Raw genomic sequence first — 23,572 nt, 5'->3', positions numbered from 1 at the left:
TACACAGTGGTCTGATTACACATCTCTCCAGGGACAATACATTACACTGCAGTATCACAGCTGCTGACGGGTTCCCTTTACTTTGGCAGTTACTATTGTGTAGTTACTTCCCCTTTAAGACAGTAGCTCCTGTGCCATCGGTGAGTGGCATTGCCTGGCAGCTATTTGCTGACACACCTTCCTGTGTAGAGCCGCTCCGGTGACTCCATTATTTGATCCCGCTCCAATTATCCTGCGCCGGGAAGATTTACACGTGTAATACCGCACAACCGCAGGCCGCAACTCGCTACCCCAGATACCTACTGACAAGAGTGCTAGCTCATGTGCTCATCTGGATATTTCTCACAGCTGAGGGTTTGTTACAATTCCCTCCTCTGCCCTCACATTGTATCAGTGCAGGTCACAGGTATCAGATTGGATGCAACTGCGACAAACCTTCAGCTCCACTAAAGATTTGTGAGATTTGTAGACATTGCTGTGGATCCGCACCATCTGTGAACTTACGGATGGGGTTAAACAAGTACCCTGCCCTATTATACCCCCCCAAATTCTGCCCCCCAAAATAGTGCACATGCAATTCCTATCAGGCCTCATTTTACAAACAGACTTTTTGTTACAATGTAACAGCGGCTCCAGATAAGAAGGATGACGCGGCTGCAGCCCAGTGGGTCACACTGGAGTGTCCGCACCTGCTCCCCGGAGAGGTGACAATATCGCCCGCACAGCAGGAGCGCACAAGGTCACACGTTACACGCCGCGAGGAAACGCTAACATGTGCTGAACACTCAAGGACTGATCCGTTATCACCTGTATACATGAGCAACATCCACAGGAATCTATATACTCCATTCACAGCTAAAGCTGCAACCAGCTACAAGTCATGTCTGTATGTACGATGGGTCCAGGAAGCGAGAAGATCCCTAAAATATTGTAAAAAGCTGAACAATAGATTATTACCATATACTCCAGTCACATGTAAAGCTGCTGTAGCCCCATAGATGCTGGTTATATACTCTAGTCACATGTAAAGCTGCTGTAGCCCCATAGATGCTGGTTATATACTCTAGTCACATGTAAAGCTGCTGTAGCCCCATAGATGCTGGTTATATACTCTAGTCACATGTAAAGCTGCTGTATCCCCATAGATGCTGGTTATATACTCTAGTCACATGTAAAGCTGCTGTAGCCCCATAGATGCTGGTTATATACTCTCGTCACATGTAAAGCTGCAGTAGCCCCATAGATGCTGGTTATATACTCTAGTCACATGTAAAGCTGCTGTAGCCCCATAGATGCTGGTTATATACTCTAGTCACATGTAAAGCTGCTGCAGCCCCATAGATGCTGGTTATATACTCTAGTCACATGTAAAGCTGCTGCAGCCCCATAGATGCTGGTTATATACTCTAGTCACATGTAAAGCTGCTGCAGCCCCATAGATGCTGGTTATATACTTTAGTCACATGTAAAGCTGCTGTAGCCCCATAGATGCTGGTTATACACTCTAGTCACATGTAAAGCTGCTGTATCCCCATAGATGCTGGTTATATACTCTAGTCACATGTAAAGCTGCTGTAGCCCCATAGATGCTGGTTATATACTCTAGTCACATGTAAAGCTGCAGTAGCCCCATAGATGCTGGTTATACACTCTAGTCACATGTAAAGCTGCTGTAGCCCCATAGATGCTGGTTATATACTCTAGTCACATGTAAAGCTGCTGTAGCCCCATAGATGCTGGTTATATACTCTAGTCACATGTAAAGCTGCTGTAGCCCCATAGATGCTGGTTATATACTCTAGTCACATGTAAAGCTGCTGCAGCCCCATAGATGCTGGTATATGGACACAGACAGGAAGCGACGCGTCAGTCACCGTAAACGTGTCCCTTAGTGACTCGCTGACGATGCTGGTCGCTAAGCAACAATTATTTCTGCACAAGACCCAGACTGGGATGTGATACAAAGTAACAAGAAAGCTCCGACCAATAGCAGCGGATTACTGTCACCATATACATCCCGCTGCTACATATATACTCCTATACATGCTCCTCACTGCACATCTACTGACACAAAGTAACAGAAACGGGTCTGCATGTGCAATACAGAGCACATGATCCGATACAGAAATGTTCTGCAGAACTCTGCTGATCCAGTGACAACCACAGCCCAACATAACATAATACTGACGGGACTGTGAGTGCACTCACTATTCTACTGCTGGTGCAGTCACTGTGTACATACATGACATTACTTATCCTGTACTGATCCTGAGTTACATCCTGTATTATACTCCAGAGCTGCACTCACTATTCTGCTGCTGGTGCAGTCACTGTGTACAAACATGACATTACTTATCCTGTACTGATCCTGAGTTACATCCTGTATTATACCCCAGAGCTGCACTCACTATTCTGCTGCTGGTGCAGTCACTGTGTACATACATGACATTACTTATCCTGTACTGATCCTGAGTTACATCCTGTATTATACCCCAGAGCTGCACTCACTATTCTGCTGCTGGTGCAGTCACTGTGTACATACATGACATTACTTATCCTGTACTGATCCTGAGTTACATCCTGTATTATACTCCAGAGCTGCACTCACTATTCTGCTGCTGGTGCAGTCACTGTGTACATACATGACATTACTTATCCTGTACTGATCCTGAGTTACATCCTGTATTATACCCCAGAGCTGCACTCACTATTCTGCTGCTGGTGCAGTCAATGTGTACATACATGACATTACTTATCCTGTACTGATCCTGAGTTACATCCTGTATTATACCCCAGAGCTGCACTCACTATTCTGCTGCTGGTGCAGTCACTGTGTACATACATGACATTACTTATCCTGTACTGATCCTGAGTTACATCCTGTATTATACCCCAGAGCTGCACTCACTATTCTGCTGCTGGTGCAGTCACTGTGTACATACATGACATTACTTATCCTGTACTGATCCTGAGTTACATCCTGTATTATACTCCAGAGCTGCACTCACTATTCTGCTGCTGGTGCAGTCACTGTGTACATACATGACATTACTTATCCTGTACTGATCCTGAGTTACATCCTGTATTATACACCAGAGCTGCACTCACTATTCTGCTGCTGGTGCAGTCACTGTGTACATACATGACATTACTTATCCTGTACTGATCCTGAGTTACATCCTGTATTATACTCCAGAGCTGCACTCACTATTCTGCTGCTGGTACAGTCACTGTGTACATACATGACATTACTTATCCTGTACTGATCCTGAGTTACATCCTGTATTATACTCCAGAGCTGCACTCACTATTCTGCTGCTGGTGCAGTCACTGTGTACATACATGACATTACTTATCCTGTACTGATCCTGAGTTACATCCTGTATTATATCCCAGAGCTGCACTCACTATTCTGCTGCTGGTGCAGTCACTGTGTACATACATGACATTACTTATCCTGTACTGATCCTGAGTTACATCCTGTATTATACTCCAGAGCTGCACTCACTATTCTGCTGCTGGTGCAGTCACTGTGTACATACATGACATTACTTATCCTGTACTGATCCTGAGTTACATCCTGTATTATACCCCAGAGCTGCACTCACTATTCTGCAGTGTAGATACATGACATTGCTCTGCTATACGCACACAGCACACACACACAGGGTGACTTACCTCTAGGAGGAGAGGACCCAGTGACTCCTTCTCAATGACTCCGCCGCTGCTGGACGAGATGTCCGATTTCTGAACATCGTCATCGATGCCGGATTTCTCTGTAATGAAAGAGTTATTCATTATCACGGTGCTGTATACATCTATTACTTCTCATTGCTGAGGGTTTGCTACAATTCTATCCAGTCTAGACAATCATAAACATATCAGCTGTACAAATCTCTTGTGTGTCACAATGTATCAGCGCAGGTAAAATGTATCTCTGCAGCTTAGACTGGATTCTCCAGTGAAAATGAGTATTAGAAAGTTCTAGAAGTTTCTATGGTACCCATAGATATACGGCTCAGGGATGTGGAAAAGCTGGGTGGCCGCTCATGTATAGATGCTGATAGGAATTCTTCTCCTGGTTCTGTAGATTAGACCCCCCGCCCTATCCCCCTCCCTGTGATGAGACAGGAGTGTCAGCGGCGCCCACATACAGACACTTACAGTAATGGACTTAAATACTAAATTTCATTAGATGCCAATCTAGAAGTTTCTATCTCTTAAAAGCACTTGCTCCAATCCCTGGGGGACGCCAGCGGAATACATTACACACCGGGGGAGCGGCGGAGACATTCACCGCTGCAAGGCTAGGCGCAAAAACGGAGAATGTGCAGAGTATACAGGGAACTTTAGGGGGCATCAGGGCAGATATAGATAGATAGAAGATAGATAGATATGAGATAGATAGATAGATATGAGATAGATAGATAGATAGATAGATAGATGGATATGAGATAGATAGATAGATAGATAGATAGATAGGAGATAGATAGATAGGAGATAGATAGATAGATAGGAGATAGATAGATAGATAGGAGATAGATAGATAGATAGGAGATAGATAGATAGATAGGAGATAGATAGATAGATAGATAGATAGATAGATAGATAGATAGATAGATAGATAGATAGGAGATAGATAGATAGGAGATAGATAGATAGGAGATAGATAGATAGGAGATAGATAGATAGATAGATAGATAGATAGATAGATAGATAGATAGATAGATAGGAGATAGATAGATAGATAGGAGATAGATAGATAGATAGGAGATAGATAGATAGATAGATAGGAGATAGATAGATAGATAGATAGGAGATAGATAGATAGATAGATAGGAGATAGATAGATAGATAGATAGATAGGAGATAGATAGATAGATAGATAGATAGGAGATAGATAGGAGATAGATAGATAGATAGGAGATAGATAGATAGATAGGAGATAGATAGATAGATAGGAGATAGATAGATAGATAGATAGATAGATAGATAGATAGATAGATAGATAGATAGATAGATAGATAGGAGATAGATAGATAGATAGATAGATAGATAGATAGGAGATAGATAGATAGGAGATAGATAGGAGATAGATAGATAGATAGGAGATAGATAGGAGATAGATCTTTGTACATCTAGAGGCTGGAAGTTTATTCCATCTATAAAGAACATTACAGCTGAAGCTTAACAAAAGTGACCGGAAATGTTACCACTGCATGGAATAGACTTCTCCTTCAAATCACATTTGGACCTGGAGTTCTGCCTTTTCTAGATAGATGGTGCGGATGTTATCAGTTGAGGCCAGGGTCATGCCAGCACATTACATAACCTGGCAGAGTGGTGCCAGCTATGCGCCAGGACCTGTCAGTAGGGCGGGAGGCAGTGATGGGCAGGGGGACGGGGACATGTGGTCTCGAGGAAGAAGAGCTGTGACTGAGGGGAAGAGGAAGGAATGGCGGGAGCTCAGGATATCCTGCAGGCTCTGGTTATTTTGGGACAGGCTGACGGTTTACTCCAGAACATGCCAAGGAAGCCCCAGACAATGCAGAGAGCGGGCACAAAGGCGGACCCCCACATAAAGCCTTTACTGGGAGAAATTACTCTATATTCACCCTCACAAGATCGGGGCAAAGGGGTGTGATAATAATATAGAGGTCTGGGGGGTGATAATAATATAGAGGTCTGGGGGTGTGATAATAATATAGAGGTCTGGGGGTGTGATAATAATATAGAGGTCTGGGGGTGTGATAATAATATAGAGGTCTGGGGGTGTGATAATAATATAGAGGTCTGGGGGTGTGATAATAATATAGAGGTCTGGGGGTGTGATAATAATATAGAGGTCTGGGGGTGTGATAATAATATAGAGGTCTGGGGGTGTGATAATAATATAGAGGTCTGGGGGTGTGATAATAATATAGAGGTCTGGGGGTGTGATAATAATATAGAGGTCTGGGGGTGTGATAATAATATAGAGGTCTGGGGGGGTGATAATAATATAGAGGTCTGGGGGGTGATAATAATATAGAGGTCTGGGGGGTGATAATAATATAGAGGTCTGGTCTGGGGTGTGATAATAATATAGAGGTCTGGTCTGGGGGGTGATAATAATATAGAGGTCTGGGGGTGTGATAATAATATAGAGGTCTGGTCTGGGGGGTGATAATAATATAGAGGTCTGGGGTGTGATAATAATATACAGGTCTGGGGTGTGATAATAATATAGAGGTCTGGGATGTGATAATAATATAGAGGTCTGGGGTGTGATAATAATATAGAGGTCTGGGGTGTGATAATAATATAGAGGTCTGGGGTGTGATAATAATATACAGGTCTGGGGTGTGATAATAATATAGAGGTCTGGGGTGTGATAATAATATAGAGGTCTGGGGGGTGATAATAATATAGAGGTCTGGGGTGTGATAATAATATAGAGGTCTGGGGTGTGATAATAATATAGAGGTCTGGGGGTGTGATAATAATATAGAGGTCTGGGGGGTGATAATAATATAGAGGTCTGGGGTGTGATAATAATATACAGGTCTGGGGGGTGATAATAATATAGAGGTCTGGGGTGTGATAATAATATAGAGGTCTGGGGTGTGATAATAATATACAGGTCTGGGGTGTGATAATAATATAGAGGTCTGGGGGGTGATAATAATATAGAGGTCTGGGGGTGTGATAATAATATAGAGGTCTGGGGTGTGATAATAATATAGAGGTCTGGGGGTGTGATAATAATATAGAGGTCTGGGGGTGTGATAATAATATAGAGGTCTGGGGGGGTGATAATAATATAGAGGTCTGGGGGTGTGATAATAATATAGAGGTCTGGGGTGTGATAATAATATAGAGGTCTGGGGTGTGATAATAATATAGAGGTCTGGGGGGTGATAATAATATAGAGGTCTGGGGTGTGATAATAATATAGAGGTCTGGGGTGTGATAATAATATACAGGTCTGGGGTGTGATAATAATATAGAGGTCTGGGGTGTGATAATAATATAGAGGTCTGGGGGGTGATAATAATATAGAGGTCTGGGGGGTGATAATAATATAGAGGTCTGGGGGGTGATAATAATATAGAGGTCTGGGGGGTGATAATAATATAGAGGTCTGGGGGGTGATAATAATATAGAGGTCTGGGGGGTGATAATAATATAGAGGTCTGGTCTGGGGTGTGATAATAATATAGAGGTCTGGGGTGTGATAATAATATAGAGGTCTGGGGTGTGATAATAATATAGAGGTCTGGGGGGTGATTATAATATAGAGGTCTGGGGTGTGATAATAATATAGAGGTCTGGTCTGGGGTGTGATAATAATATAGAGGTCTGGGGGGTGATAATAATATAGAGGTCTGGGGTGTGATAATAATATAGAGGTCTGGGGGGTGATTATAATATAGAGGTCTGGGGGTGTGATAATAATATAGAGGTCTGGTCTGGGGTGTGATAATAATATAGAGGTCTGGGGGGGTGATTATAATATAGTACATATAGTGATATATACTGTACAGCAGGAGTTATGACTCCTATACGTCCTGGGATGCTGCAGCACATATATCAGACATGCAGACATAGACCCCCCCTCCCCATTATATGTATTTCCTAGCAGCCAATGGCGCGTGGGCTGAGAGCGGCCTCCCCGGCTCACACAATGTATTCATCCTGCTGCTCTCTATAGATACAATATGAAGCCAATCACTGGAGGGTATAGAGAAAAGTGACGGTTCATGTGAGGACAATGCAGTGTCACCCATGGGGGAGGGGTCCTGCAACATCAGCAGCCCTGGACCCCCCCCCCCCCACAACACCGGGACCAGCGCTTCACCATCACATCTGTATCATCTACAAACACCGGGACATCACATCACAGAATAATCTACAGCAACATCCCCTGTAATACTGAGAGGAGAGATGGAGGGATGGATACTGTAGGTGGATGGATGATGGATAGATGATGGATGGATGAATAGATACAGTAGATGGATGGATGGATGGATGGATAGGATGATGGATGGATGGATAGATACAGTAGATGGATGGATAGATGGATAGGATGATGGATGGATGGATAGATACAGTAGATGGATGGATAGATGGATAGGATGATGGATGGATGGATAGATACAGTAGATGGTTGGATAGATACAGCAGATGGATGGATGGATGGATAGATACAGTAGATGGATGGATAGATACAGTGGGTGGATGGATGGATGGATGGATAGATACAGTAGATGGATAGATGATAAATGGATGAATAGATACAGTAGATGGATGGATGTATAGATGATGGATAGATACAGTAGATGGATGGATGGATGAATAGGATGATGGATAGATGATAGATGGATGGATGGATGCACAGATGGATAGATTATGGATGGATGGATAGATACAGTGGATGGATGGATGGATAGATGGATAGATGGATGCACAGATGGGTAGATTATGGATGGATGGATAGATACAGTAGATGGACGGATGGATAAATGGTTGAATAGATATAGAAGATGGATGGATGACGGATGGGTAGATGATGGATAGATTGATGGATGGATGGATAAATAGTTAGACTATCCATACAGCCCATACACATGTGACAGCCGCTCACCCCTTTAATAGACGGCCTGGATTATTCCTGATGTTGCCGAGTTCCAGGAGTGTTTAACCTTAATGAGTTTATTCATTTCCAGAAAAGAGAACCTGTCTGGGAGGGAGCGGGGCCCTGCAGGGAGCCGGCGCTCAGCAATTAGCAATTACTGCACCTAGGGAGCCGGGCTAGAGAGGAGGCTGGTAATGCAATAGCCCCGGCTCAGTTACATCATGCAGAGCGGGGGGGGGGGGGCTAATTAAAGGGGGTGGCACAAAGTAGGGCAGAGCCGCTCCATCTGAGCTAAATAAATCACTGATTCCTTTATTTGTGAACCGCATGCGGCTCCGGCTGCGATACGGCGGCTTTCATGCAGCATTAATTATACAGTCTGAGAGGCAAACGTTATCCTGGCACCGCGCCAACCCAGGGAGGCAACACCGGGCCACCAGTACCAACCTACTACACTACTGCATGGCCTCGACAAGCAGTGAAGTGGGACTCCGCAGTGCAGACACCTGGTGGCTCTCTGTGAGGTTCCCGTCTTTACTGATATTGGAAAACATGGACAGATTCCACCCACTGATATTTGACAAAGGGGTGGAGCTACAGGGGGTGCATGCGTCTAGGACAATGTAGAATATATAGGTGCCTTGTTACAGATTGCCATATGTGATGGGTGCATGCTCCTGTCACCCCCACCCCCTGGAATGAGAATACATAGGAGCGCAGGTGTCATGGATGTAACCCAATAGAGAGCGTGGAAAATCACGGAGCATTTCTAGAGGAGATATACTGTATAATTTACTGTACTGCGCTGGCCGCCTGCCCAGGATACTGTAACACGGGAAGGCAGCAAGCCACCAGCCAAAATTCCTATCCGCCCCAAACCCCCATGGTCCTCCTGCTGCTTATGCATCCTGAGGAATCCACAAGATTGATCTCATCCAGAAGAGCCCCCCCCCCCCTTCCCCAAACTCCATAGAAGATCATTAATGGAGCCGAAACAAGGACTGAAAACAGAGATGAGAATCAGAGGTGGAAATTTTCAGAGATAGACTCCTCTTAATGAATAGTTATGGCGCCACAGTGTCTTAAAGGTGACCTGTGAGGGACTGACTAATGAGTAGGTAGGAAACGGAACAATGGAACAAAGATTGAAGCGAAAGCGTTCCATCTCCATGGGATTTCTAGTAAATGAGAAGATACAGAGGTGAACAGATGGAAGAAGTCCTCCTAGAACAGTGATGGCTAACCTATGGCACGGGTGCCAGAGGTGGCACTCCGAGCCCTTTCTGTGGGCGCCTGTGCCATCACCCCAGCGCAGAGTTCGCCAGACAGGACTCAAGGCCTCCTGCAGTCCCAGGCAGCCCAGAACCCTAGAAGGAAGCTACAATGATAATCCAAAACTTCTTCTCCTTATTTCTACTGTATTGGTGTCCTTAGGTGCCTATACAATTTAAACATGTAACAGAGCAGGGAGTCATAAGTTACTGTTTAAATTGTCAAATCGGCACTTTGCAAAAGATATTTGGGTTGTAGTTTGGGCACTCGGCATCTAAAAGGTTTGCCATCACTGTCCTAGAAGATAAACTTCTCACATGTTGGGTGAAGAACCAAAAGGAAGGTGCCCACTTCCTCTCCGGCTCTGAGTTGTGATGTGATTGGGGTTTTTGAAGCCTCAGTAGAAGATTCATCAAGTGCAAAAGGATGGTCTAAAATCCCAAACTGTACCAACTCTTTCAGTAAACCAAATTTTCATATGTACTGTATAGATATCTACCATGAAAATCTCATGTCCACTAAGATTTTTCATAAAACAGTAGACATCTCCAGAACCTGGAGAACCTCTCATGTCTTTAGAAGACCATTGATTGGAGGTGTTCCTCAGATCCACACCAAGAGATCCAAGAGAGGTCCCTGGATGGAATTGATAAGATAGGTCCTACAAGTAGATGCATGCAAATGAACTTCTCGGACTGGTCATAAGAAATTAGACATCTCCAGAACATGGACCAGAAAATGAACCTCTCAAGTCTTTAGAAGACCACTGACTAGAGGTGTTCCTCAGATCCACACCAAGAGAGGTCCCTGGATGGAATTGATGAGATAGGTCCTACAAGTAGATGCATGTAAATGAACTTCTCAGACTGGTCATAAAACAATAGACATCTCCAGAACATGGACCTAAAATGACCTGGTCTTTAGAAGACTAGAGAAGCTGGAGATGTTCCTCAGATCCACATCAAGAAATCCACACCAAGAGAGGTCCCTGGGTGGAATTGATAAGATAGGTCCTACAAGTAGATGCATTCTCAGACTGGTAATAAGACATGAGACATCTCCAGAACCTTTGGGCGTCTATCGATGGTCCTTTGATATCTATGGATGACCTGCAAATTTCTAAAGACTGAGGTCCTTCAGATCTGGACCATGATGGCGGTCATCAGGGAAATGATGGATTGCATAGGTTTTGTATCAAACATATCACATTTGGCCTGATCTAGTTAAATAGTCATGCCACCACAGTTCAAGGTAACGTGTTAGGACCTTACCAGGATGAAAGAAGACAAACAGCCTTAAAATGTAAAACGGATATATTGTAATAGAACATGTTTGGTCTCTAGGGGATGTTCAGTAGATCTAAAGAGAGGTCCTTCGATGGAATGGATCAGAGGACTCCTCCTAGTACAGTGATGGCAAACCTTTTAGACACCAAGTGCCAAACTTATTACTCCGTGCTCTATCACAGGTTTAAATTGTATAGGCACCCGAGGACACCAATACAGTAGAAAGAAGGAGAAGAAGCTTGGATTATTATTGTAGTTTCCTTCTAGGTTCCTCGGCTGCCTGGGACTGCAAGAGGACTTGAGTCCTGTCTGGTGACCTCGAGCGATGGAACGGGTGCTCAAGGAGAGGGCACTGAGTGCCACCTCCGGCACGTGTGCCATAGGTTCGCCACCACTGTCCTAGTAGATGAACTTCTCACAGGCTGATTGAGGAACCTTAAAGAAGGTGCCTCTCCAGGGCCACGTAGTGATAGGATTGGGATTGTTGAAGCCTCAGCAGATGATCCACCAAGAGTAGAAGCACGATCTTGGATCTCAAACCTTATCAATCCTCAACCCCACAGTCAGACACTGGGATCTACTGCAAAAAGTACTGCTCATTTCCACCAAGACTGGTCCGAAGACATTAGACCTGAGACTCTCCGAACTCTCTGACCTGAATATGACCTCAGATCTGCACCAGGATATCAAGATATAACTAAAAGTCAATCACTGAACCAATCTCTGCATGCTGTCAGTGAATGGGACAATTCTTCTTCATACGTTGTACATATCCAGTCGGATACTTTTTCCCTGAACTAATACATTGTAACAAACAATCAATGCCCGATGGAAAGTTGCAAAATGTTTAAGTCCACAATGATTAAACTTTATTTACACAAACAGAACAATGTTAGAAGCAGAGTGACCCTGACCTGGGGCCGCTGCCGGTCACCGCCCTCCTCGCCCTTGTGCTATATTTGAGCTGACATATGGATTGCTCGTGTCAGATGCCATATGACCATTCTATTGGCATAATTAATGAGCGCGGCGCTGGCTGACATCTATCCGCTATAGATTCCATAGAGCGCCTCTGGTTTCAGGACATCTGACCTCCGGGGAAGAATGTCACATTGCTCCCCCACAAGGGAGATTAGGTATTGCAAGGTTCTCAATGGGTAAAGCAGTGCTACTATCTTGGGATATAAATCCATATGTCACAGTTCTGCTGCTACTAACAACACACTCAGTGGTAGGATTACACATCTCTTCTACCTAACAATGGCTGCAATCTATGGTCACAACTGCTGACAGGTTCCCTTAAAGGGGTTTGCCCGTGGAAGAAAGTTCTCAAACTTTAATCCCGTTGTGGTGGTTACACAATAAAGATCATATGTAACCCCCTTACTTTACAATGTTACCCATTGTTTTTGTTGTTTTAGCTCCTATCACTCAGTGATGGTCAGTGTAAGATTCCAGAGTGTGAGCGGGGACTCACTGTTACGAGTCCAGCAAAGTCTACAGGACTCAAGAACGTTTCTGTTCACGAAAAGCAAGCAGAAATATTGAAAAGTGGATACTCCATGTGGAGAAAGGGGTATTCTCGTCAGTGATAATAAAATAACGTACAAGGAAATCTTAGTAAGTATGTATATATTGTAATTCAATTCCTCTCCATTTTTAAGATCTCTGCTGGCTGTCATGGAGTTGGAACTTTCTTATTAACCTCCTGAAAATCAATGCAGCTGCATGACTTTCCATTTGCACACAGCAAGCAGAGATACTAAGAATCACCCTGTGGACAAAGTGACAAGAGAAAGGGGCATTCAGGTTTATGATAAAAAGTCTATATCTTACTATACTATGTACTGTAAAATCTCTCCACTGTGCTTTATCCCAAGTTAGTTCTCTGCTTGCTGTCACTGAATTGAAACATTCAGGTTGATTTTAAGAGCCTGCAAAACCCATACATTTGCATAGCTTGTCATAAAACCTGCACTTAAACATTGTTACAGGTCCTGCACCTGTGTTACCTAAAGATGTTGTCTATTCACTTACAGCAAGCAGAGAACTTGCAAATGGCCTGGGAATCCCGCGACGGCTATTCTGATTCATGATGATAAAGCTGAGGCGTTGTACTATCAGAATTCTCCCGTAGTTTGCCTTTCAAAATCTCTGCTTGCTGTCAGCAAACGTTGACATGTTTAAGTGTCTAGATGGTTTCTATTCACTTCCAGCAAGCACACTCTGTGAATACTGTGAGCATGGTATTATAGGGTCTCTCTGGTTTATGTAGCTGTACTGTGCAAATTCTCTGCTCTGCTGTAGGGAGAAGAATCTCTGCTTTCTCTCTTCTCTTTTTTTCAAAATCTCTGCTTGCTCTCAGTGAATTGAAACATTCAAAACTTGAAGACCCTCAAAACTCGGACATAATACTCTGAAACTGTCCCATTTGATATGACCTGGCTTTGTTAGCAGTTTGGTATCTATTCCCTGACAGCAAGCATCTTCATCTGGAAAATCATATAGTGGAGGTCAGAGCCTTGGCACAGGTTGTGCAGCACTATGTCCCGGTATGTGATGTCACACTGATGATGTCATCACATACATTTTCACCCCATTTCCAGGTTTTAACTCCTACCTGTAGTTCTCAGACCCCAGAAGTATAAATCTTTCTAGCTATAGAATCTCCCTGCTTCTTTCTGTGTCAGTCTTCACTGCACATCTGTCATTCTACTCATGAAACAGGGGGCTCAGGCTGAACAGTGCTACAAGTATTATATGAATGAGGATACATCATTTAAGAGACCTTTCACTTAGGAGCAGTTCCCCCCCTGGAGTCGCCCCTTATCAGGACAGGTCTCTGCGGAGTAAATATCCGAAAATTCCCCCTCCGCCCTCATATATGGGGACACCTGCAGATGGGGCCACTTATCTGCTGCACCCTACACATCTGACCACTGTCACATGACCCCGCCACACCATCGTCACCCCCAGATGGTGAAAACGGCCGCAACGCGCCAATTAAAGGGATGGTTCCAGTGCTGCTACAATGTATATAGCGAGGAATGTATCAGCGGAATGGAATCCACCCGGAGGGAGGTAGAGGCTCAGCCAGGAATGTTCACAGGGTCCATACCACATGGCTGCTCCAAGGGGATTGGACGGCCAAAAACAAAATCTATATTTTACTGTAAACACGCCACAACAGCGAGTCCGGTTACAGATCCTCGCTCTTAAAGGGGAACCTCCCCTTAAATGTGTCGTATACATAATGACGTTGTCACTAGAGAGTTACTATCTACATTTGCCAGGATTAGTACTTGCATGTATTTTTTGGACAATAGGATAAAAAAAAAAATGATCAAAATTGCTGCAGCGCCTTCATGCGACATTTGCAGAATTATAGTTATCACCAATTGATGCGATGTCACAATGTAGCAAACCCCACAATGTAACATGGACTGGCATGTACAATTTATTATTTGTCTAAAACCCAAAGCCGCAGTACAATAGTTGCTACAAATTTTTATGATGTGCAGAAAAAGTCAAGAGACCCTGGTGACGGTCACCATGTAGTGGTCATTAGACACATAGTCACATGAGGTGTGATGTGGGATTTAAGATTTGTCACATATGATACCCTTATTTACCAATCAGAATGAGCAAAATAATACCACTGCATGCTAAAATTGCATGAAGGTGCATACTGTCGCTAACATATGAAATATTCATGAGATTTTGTATTGACTGCTGGACACTGGGCTCCGACAATGCAGAGATTGTCACCATTAGTCTTGTGGGCGCCCTCCTCAATTCTTTGGCGCACGGACTCATTTTTATATGATAAATTTTTACTCATAAACCACACCCCCTTTCAAGACGCCACGCCCCTTTGTCAGACGAGTCGGAAAACGGACAAAAAATGGTCTGAAAGCCTTCATTAATGTGTCCGAAGGCATCTTAGACTCTTTGTTTTGTGCAAATTTGTAATATTTGGGCATAGGAGCAATAATGAATTCACCCCACTGTCTGCATCAACTGGTGTCACATGTGACAGTCACAATTAATGGCAAAATTAATGCTGCGACTTCATGCAACGTTTGCAGAATTACAGTCAACGCTAACTGACAGTCACAATGTAGAGATATTAGGAGCAGAACACACAAGTTCACACTGTTAAAATCATACAAAGTTGCATGTGTGATTTATGACTTGTTTTGTGTAACTTGATTAGTAGAACTGTGGGCTAAAATTGCATGAAGGTGCACTATCTTATGTAGTTTTATTAGGTGTTATGCTTGAATATGCTGCCTGGAGCATGTTGCGTGTGATAGTCTGCTGTGACTTCATGCAACTTTCATAGAATGACTCTGAAAAAGTTATCAGTAACTGATGGTCACAATGTAGCGATTTCATGAGCAGGGCATCCAATGTTACACAACAAAAATTTTAAATTGTTGCTACGGTTGCATGATGGTACAAAAAAATCTGCTAAAGTTGCATGAGTGCATTAAAATTGTCTGCTAAAGTTGAATGACGGTACTAAAAAAGTATCTATATGCAGTATCTATCAACTGCTAAAGTTGCATGATGGTACATATAACAGTTCTGGTAAATGATTTTGAATATCCCACTCATCCTCAGAAAAACGGCTTCAATTCTCCAGCTTATTCAGGACAGAAATATGGAGAGTTTCAGGACTTGTTTACAGCAATTTGCAGCGGCGTAGTGCTTTATGGTGGTGCCCCCAGTTATAAGTGAGGACCATTATTTACAAGGTCTCCCGCCATGTGAGTCTCCCAGAGGCCAAGTCCTTTATAAGAGGCAGGTAATAAGCGGCTGTCAGAGCAGGTAGAGGCTGCGCTTAAACAGCTGAAATTACTAGTTTTCGCCTCCTCCCCCGAATCCCGAGCGCTGACAAAAAGAGTCGTGAATTTTTTTGCCCGTGTTTGACAGGTGGAATTACAGTTCTGCACTTAGTATTCGAGGAACAGTCGTGCTTCAAAGAACATCGATGGTCACCGGCGGATTCTCAGAACACAGAGAGGAGGGAGAGGAGCGGCCGTGCCCGAAATACAGAGACAGAGGAGGGAGAGGAGAGACTGTGCCCGAAATACAGAGACAGAGGAGGGAGAGGAGAGACTGTGCCCGAAATACAGAGACAGAGGAGGAAGAGGAGAGACTGTGCCTGAAATACAGAGACAGAGGAGGGAGAGGAGAGACTGTGCCCGAAATACAGAGACAGAGGAGGGAGAGGAGAGACTGTGCCCGAAATACAGAGACAGAGGAGGAAGAGGAGAGACTGTGCCTGAAATACAGAGACAGAGGTGGGAGAGGAGAGACTGTGCCTGAAATACAGAGACAGAGGAGGGAGAGGAGAGACTGTGCCCGAAATACAGAGAAAGAAGGGAGAGGAGAGACTGTGCCCGAAATACAGAGACAGAGGAGGGAGAGGAGAGACTGTGCCCGAAATACAGAGACAGAGGAGGGAGAGGAGAGACTGTGCCCGAAATACAGAGAAAGAAGGGAGAGGAGAGACTGTGCCCGAAATACAGAGACAGAGGAGGGAGAGGAGAGACTGTGCCCGAAATACAGAGACAGAGGTGGGAGAGGAGAGACTGTGCCCGAAATACAGAGACAGAGGAGGGAGAGGAGAGACTGTGCCCGAAATACAGAGAAAGAAGGGAGAGGAGAGACTGTGCCCGAAATACAGAGACAGAGGAGGGAGAGGAGAGACTGTGCCCGAAATACAGAGAAAGAAGGGAGAGGAGAGACTGTGCCCGAAATACAGAGACAGAGGAGGGAGAGGAGAGACTGTGCCCGAAATACAGAGGAGGGAGAGGAGAGACTGTGCCCGAAATACAGAGACAGAGGAGGGAGAGGAGAGACTGTGCCCGAAATACAGAGACAGAGGTGGGAGAGGAGAGACTGTGCCCGAAATACAGAGACAGAGGAGGGAGAGGAGAGACTGTGCCCGAAATACAGAGAAAGAAGGGAGAGGAGAGACTGTGCCCGAAATACAGAGACAGAGGAGGGAGAGGAGAGACTGTGCCCGAAATACAGAGACAGAGGAGCGGCCGTGCCCGAAATACAGAGACAGAGGAGGGAGAGGAGAGACTGTGCCCGAAATACAGAGACAGAGGAGGAAGAGGAGAGACTGTGCCCAAAATACAGAGACCGAGGAGGGAGAGGAGAGACTGTGCCCGAAATACACAGAAAGAAGGGAGAGGAGAGACTGTGCCCGAAATACAGAGACAGAGGAGCGAGAGGAGCGACTGTGCCCGAAATACAGAGACAGAGGAGGAAGAGGAGAGACTGTGCCCGAAATACAGAGACAGAGGAGGAAGAGGAGAGACTGTGCCCAAAATACAGAGACCGAGGAGGGAGAGGAGAGACTGTGTCCGAAATACACAGAAAGAAGGGAGAGGAGAGACTGTGCCCGAAATACAGAGACAGAGGAGCGAGAGGAGCGACTGTGCCCGAAATACAGAGACAGAGGAGGAAGAGGAGAGACTGTGCCCGAAATACAGAGACAGAGGAGGGAGAGGAGAGACTGTGCCCGAAATACAGAGACAGAGGAGGGAGAGGAGAGACTGTGCCCGAAATACAGAAACAGAGGAGGGAGAGGAGCGCCCGTGCCCAAAATACAGAGACAGAGGAGGGAGAGGAGAGACTGTGGCCGAAATACAGAGACAGAGGAGGGAGAGGAGAGACTGTGCCCGAAATACAGAAACAGAGGAGGGAGAAGAGCGCCCGTGCCCAAAATACACAGGCAGAGAAAAGTGAGAGGAACAACTGTGCCCAAAATACAGAGGAAGAGGAGGGAGAGGAGCGACTCTGCCAGAAATACTGATGCATGAGGGAGAGGAGCGACTCTGCCCTGGCTCTGCTACAGGGGAGGGGCTGTGGAGAAGTCCATTGCAGAGAGCACAGAGCACAGCAGTGTGAGAAACTACAATCCTGGGAATTAAATCCATATATCACAGTCCTGCTGCTACTAACAAGGAAAATACTACTAAACAGGGAATCACACCGGCAGAATAAGAATAATAGAGTAACACTACTACTAGCTCTCTCATGCGGCTGCGGCAGCGTCTTCAATCAGATGAGATGACAAGGACAGTGCAGATATAGGATGAAAAGTAACAAGTGCGCTGTGATACAACAAGTGGCATCCACACTAAACAAGAGGCGTGCAGGATCAAAGGGAAGAGGAACCCGCTCGCTGTGTCAAGAAATAATTGTTGTCTTCCAGACTCCTTGTATATTGTTCCCGCCTGTCCCCGGGGGGCCCCTTTGAAGTCGCGGGTTTCAAGCTGCAGCTGGCGTTTACCTCTGCAGAGTCTCCTGCCATGAGCATCATGTAATCTGTGATAGACCCTACAGGAGCAGAGCATGGCACCGGGGGGCTCAGAAGTGGGGGTGCCAGGGCTCCGCTCAGAGGAGGGGGTGCCAGTGCTCTGCTCAGAGGAGGGGGTGCCAGTGCTCTGCTCAGAGGAGGGGGTGCCAGGGCTCCGCTCCGAGGAGGGGGTGCCAGGGCTCCGCTCAGAGAACAGATAACTGTCAGGTGACGGCAGCTCCTTCTCTATCAGGCAAGTATCAGGTGACAGCAGTTCCCTTTCTATCAGGTGACAGCAGCTCCTTCTCTATCATGTGACAGCAGCTCCTTCTCTATCAGGTGACAGCAGCTCCTTCTCTATCAGGTGACAGCAGCTCCTTTTCCATCAGGTGACAGCAGCTCCTTCTCCATCAGGTGACAGCAGCTCCTTCTCCATCAGGTGACAGCAGCTCCTTCTCCATCAGGTGACAGCAGCTCCTTCTCTATCAGGTGACAGCAGCTCCTTCTCTATCAGGTGACAGATGCTCCTTCTCTATCAGGGGACAGCAGCTCCTTCTCCATCAGGTGACAGCAGCTCCTTCTCTATCAGGTGACAGCAGCTCCTTCTCCATCAGGTGACAGCGGCTCCTTCTCCATCAGGTGACAGCAGTTCCCTTTCTATCAGGTGACAGCAGCTCCTTCTCTATCAGGTGACAGCGGCTCCTTCTCTATCAGGTGACAGCAGCTCCTTCTCTATCAGGGGACAGCAGCTCCTTCTTCATCAGGTGACAGTAGCTCCTTCTCTATCAGGGGACAGCAGCTCCTTCTCTATCAGGTGACAGATGTTCCTTCTCTATCAGGTGACAGCAGCTCCTTCTCTATCAGGTGACAGCAGCTCCTTCTCCATCAGGTGACAGCAGCTCCTTCTCCATCAGGTGACAGCAGCTCCTTCTCCATCAGGTGACAGCAGCTCCTTCTCTATCAGGTGACAGCAGCTCCTTCTCTATCAGGGGACAGCAGCTCCTTCTCTATCAGGTGACAGATGTTCCTTCTCTATCAGGTGACAGCAGCTCCTTCTCTATCTGGTGACAGCAGCTCCTTCTCTATCAGGTGACAGCAGCTCCTTCTCTATCAGGTGACAGATGTTCCTTCTCTATCAGGGGACAGCAGCTCCTTCTCTATCAGGTGACAGCAGCTCCTTCTCTATCAGGTGACAGCAGCTCCTTCTCTATCAGGTGACAGCAGCTCCTTCTCTATCAGGTGACAGCAGCTCCTTCTCTATCAGGTGACAGCAGCTCCTTCTCTATCAGGTGACAGATGTTCCTTCTCTATCAGGGGACAGCAGCTCCTTCTCTATCAGGTGACAGCGGCTCCTTCTCTATCAGGTGACAGCAGCTCCTTCTCTATCAGGTGACAGCGGCTCCTTCTCTATCAGGGGACAGCAGCTCCTTCTCTATCAGGTGACAGATGTTCCTTCTCTATCAGGTGACAGCAGCTCCTTCTCTATCAGGTGACAGCAGCTCCTTCTCTATCAGGTGACAGCAGCTCCTTCTCTATCAGGTGACAGCGGCTCCTTCTCTACCGGGTCGCAGCGGCTCCTTCTCTATCAGGTGACAGCGGCTCCTTCTCCATCAGGTGACAGCAGCTCCTTCTCTATCAGGTGACAGCGGCTCCTTCTCTATCAGGTGACAGCGGCTCCTTCTCTATCAGGTGACAGCGGCTCCTTCTCTATTAGGGGACAGCAGCTCCTTCTCTATCAGGGGACAGCAGCTCCTTCTCTATCAGGTGACAGATGTTCCTTCTCTATCAGGGGACAGCAGCTCCTTCTCTATCAGGTGACAGATGTTCCTTCTCTATCAGGTGACAGCAGCTCCTTCTCTATCAGGTGACAGCAGCTCCTTCTCTATCAGGTGACAGCAGCTCCTTCTCTATCAGGTGACAGCGGCTCCTTCTCTATCAGGTGACAGCGGCTCCTTCTCTATCAGGTGACAGCGGCTCCTTCTCTATCAGGTGACAGCGGCTCCTTCTCTATTAGGGGACAGCAGCTCCTTCTCTATCAGGGGACAGCAGCTCCTTCTCTATCAGGTGACAGATGTTCCTTCTCTATCAGGGGACAGCAGCTCCTTCTCTATCAGGTGACAGATGTTCCTTCTCTATCAGGTGACAGCAGCTCCTTCTCTATCAGGTGACAGCAGCTCCTTCTCTATCAGGTGACAGCAGCTCCTTCTCTATCAGGTGACAGCGGCTCCTTCTCTATCAGGTGACAGATGTTCCTTCTCTATCAGGTGACAGCGGCTCCTTCTCTATCAGGTGACAGCGGCTCCTTCTCTATTAGGGGACAGCAGCTCCTTCTCTATCAGGGGACAGCAGCTCCTTCTCTATCAGGTGACAGATGTTCCTTCTCTATCAGGGGACAGCAGCTCCTTCTCTATCAGGTGACAGATGTTCCTTCTCTATCAGGTGACAGCAGCTCCTTCTCTATCAGGTGACAGCAGCTCCTTCTCTATCAGGTGACAGCAGCTCCTTCTCTATCAGGTGACAGCGGCTCCTTCTCTATCAGGTGACAGCGGCTCCTTCTCTATCAGGTGACAGCGGCTCCTTCTCTATCAGGTGACAGCGGCTCCTTCTCTATCAGGTGACAGCGGCTCCTTCTCTATTAGGGGACAGCAGCTCCTTCTCTATCAGGGGACAGCAGCTCCTTCTCTATCAGGTGACAGATGTTCCTTCTCTATCAGGGGACAGCAGCTCCTTCTCTATCAGGTGACAGATGTTCCTTCTCTATCAGGTGACAGCAGCTCCTTCTCTATCAGGTGACAGCAGCTCCTTCTCTATCAGGTGACAGCGGCTCCTTCTCTATCAGGTGACAGCGGCTCCTTCTCTATCAGGTGACAGCGGCTCCTTCTCTATCAGGTGACAGCGGCTCCTTCTCTATCAGGTGACAGCGGCTCCTTCTCTATCAGGTGACAGCGGCTCCTTCTCTATCAGGTGACAGCGGCTCCTTCTCTATCAGGTGACAGCGGCTCCTTCTCTATCAGGTGACAGCGGCTCCTTCTCTATCAGGTGACAGCGGCTCCTTCTCTATCAGGTGACAGCGGCTCCTTCTCTATCAGGTGACAGCAGCTCCTTCTCTATCAGGTGACAGCTGCTCCTTTCAGTAACACAGATACAATGGGAGGAGGTAACACTGAAGTAGCTTTTCTACACGATGAAACCCCAGAACAGGACATGTGACTCATTTGTTTCTGATTTTGGACAGACTCGCCAAACATGGCCGCCCTAGTTCTATAAATACCTTATTAGCGGCGGGCGGCTATTTATAAGTGAGTGCCCCCTCATCCAGTGTCTGATCTCACTCTCCTGGGCCAAGGCTCTGGACAGCTCGGAGTGGAGGAAGCGTCTGTCCTGCGGCCGGCGTGGATACATCGTGTGTTATGTAACATGACGCGCTATTATTTTCTCGCCGGCCGCTGATAGGATCGTGTATCTTGGCTGCGCCGCGCGACTTGTGATTTATGTAAAACCTGGAATTAATACAGAGCCTATTATTGTCTCGGCTGGACGCCGTACGCACAACTTTAAACATAGCGACCTGTTGCTGGAACCGTCGCGGCCTCGGTGGCGCGCTGCCCACGTCTACCAAAACATCCTGTAACAATTGGATTATTTCTTAAAGGGGCGGTTAGTTGTATAAAGTGATATTACGCTCCGGAGAATTAAAGCGGAAAGAGGGTGAGGACATGGGGGAAAAAATCACAGAAAAACACCTCAATAATGCTCTACGGGCGATAGCTGGGGAATACAGCGGTCTCATTGTCATTTAAAGGGATGTATCATTTCAAAATGATCTTTTAAAAATTCTTACTCCATAGTTTTTCTGTTTCTCGGGAGCTGGATGACAAGCAATACGGCCGACATTCCTGCTCTGGGCAATTCCAATCTGTCCAGATATTCTACAAAATGTTGAATTGATGGGCAGATTTGCTGCTCAGGAGTCTGGGAAAGCTGGGTGAAGACTCCTACAGGAGTTGCCAGGTTGCCCCACCTCCTACATTCACCCCTTGACAGGTGCCCCTCCTACATTCACCCCATGCCAGGTGCCCCCTCCTACATTCACCCCATGCCAGGTGCCCCCTCCTACATTCACCCCATGCCAGGTGCCCCCTCCTACATTCTCCCCTTGCCAGGCGCCCCTCCTACATTCACCCCATGCCAGGCGCCCCTCCTACATTCACCCCATGCCAGGTGCCCCCTCCTACATTCCCTCCATGCCAGGTGCCCCCTCCTACATTCACTCCTTGCCAGGTGCCCCCTCCTACATTCACTCCTTGCCAGGTGCCCCTCCTACATTCACCCCATGCCAGGTTTCCCCACCTCCTACATTCACCCCATGCCAGGTTTCCCCACCTCCTACATTCACCCCATGCCAGGTTTCCCCACCTCCTACATTCACCCCATGCCAGGTGCCCCCCCTACATTAACCCCATGCTAGGTGCCCCCTCCTACATTCACCCCATGCCAGGTGCCCCCTCCTACATTCACACCTTGCCAGGTGCCCCCTGCTATATTCGCCCCATGCCAGGTGCCCCCCCTACATTCGCCCCATGCCAGGTGCCCCCTGCTATATTCGCCCCATGCCAGGTGCCCCCCCTACATTCACCACTTGCCAGGTGCCCCCCCTACATTCGCCTCATGCCAGGTGCCCCCTCCTACATTCACCCCATGCCAGGTGCCCCCTCCTACATTCACCCCATGCCAGGTGCCCCCTCCTACATTCACCCCATGCCAGGTGCCCCCCCTACATTCACCCCATGCCAGGTGCCCCCTCCTACATTCACCCCATGCCAGCTGCCCCCTCCTACATTCACCCCATGCCAGGTGCCCCCTCCTACATTCACCCCATGCCAGGTGCCCCCCCTACATTCACCCCATGCCAGGTGCCCCCTCCTACATTCACACCTTGCCAGGTGCCCCCTGCTATATTCGCCCCATGCCAGGTGCCCCCTCTACATTCGCCCCATGCCAGGTGCCCCCCCCACATTCACCCCATGCCAGGTGCCCCCCCCACATTCACCCCATGCCAAGTGCCCCCTGCTATAT

The 23,572-nt window shown here is 46.9% G+C and overlaps 1 protein-coding gene across 5 annotated transcripts in view; it reads right to left on the bottom strand.

Moving 5' to 3' along the window:
- The window catches only part of NCOA1 (nuclear receptor coactivator 1), a 298,539-nt gene that overhangs the window by 82,362 nt on the left and 192,605 nt on the right, over nucleotides 1-23,572 (bottom strand). For all 5 annotated transcript variants that reach the window (XM_072143854.1, XM_072143853.1, XM_072143855.1 and 2 more), the window contains one exon: nucleotides 3,679-3,776. In XM_072143854.1, coding sequence (XP_071999955.1) covers nucleotides 3,679-3,776 — 98 coding nt within the window. The remainder of the gene's footprint in view (nucleotides 1-3,678; nucleotides 3,777-23,572) is intronic.

This window comes from Engystomops pustulosus, chromosome 3 (genome assembly GCF_040894005.1).
Source record: "Engystomops pustulosus chromosome 3, aEngPut4.maternal, whole genome shotgun sequence".
NCBI classification, from domain to species: domain Eukaryota; kingdom Metazoa; phylum Chordata; class Amphibia; order Anura; family Leptodactylidae; genus Engystomops; species Engystomops pustulosus.
Note: the sequence above shows the minus strand (reverse complement) of the source record. Positions and strands in the feature narration are given on the sequence as shown.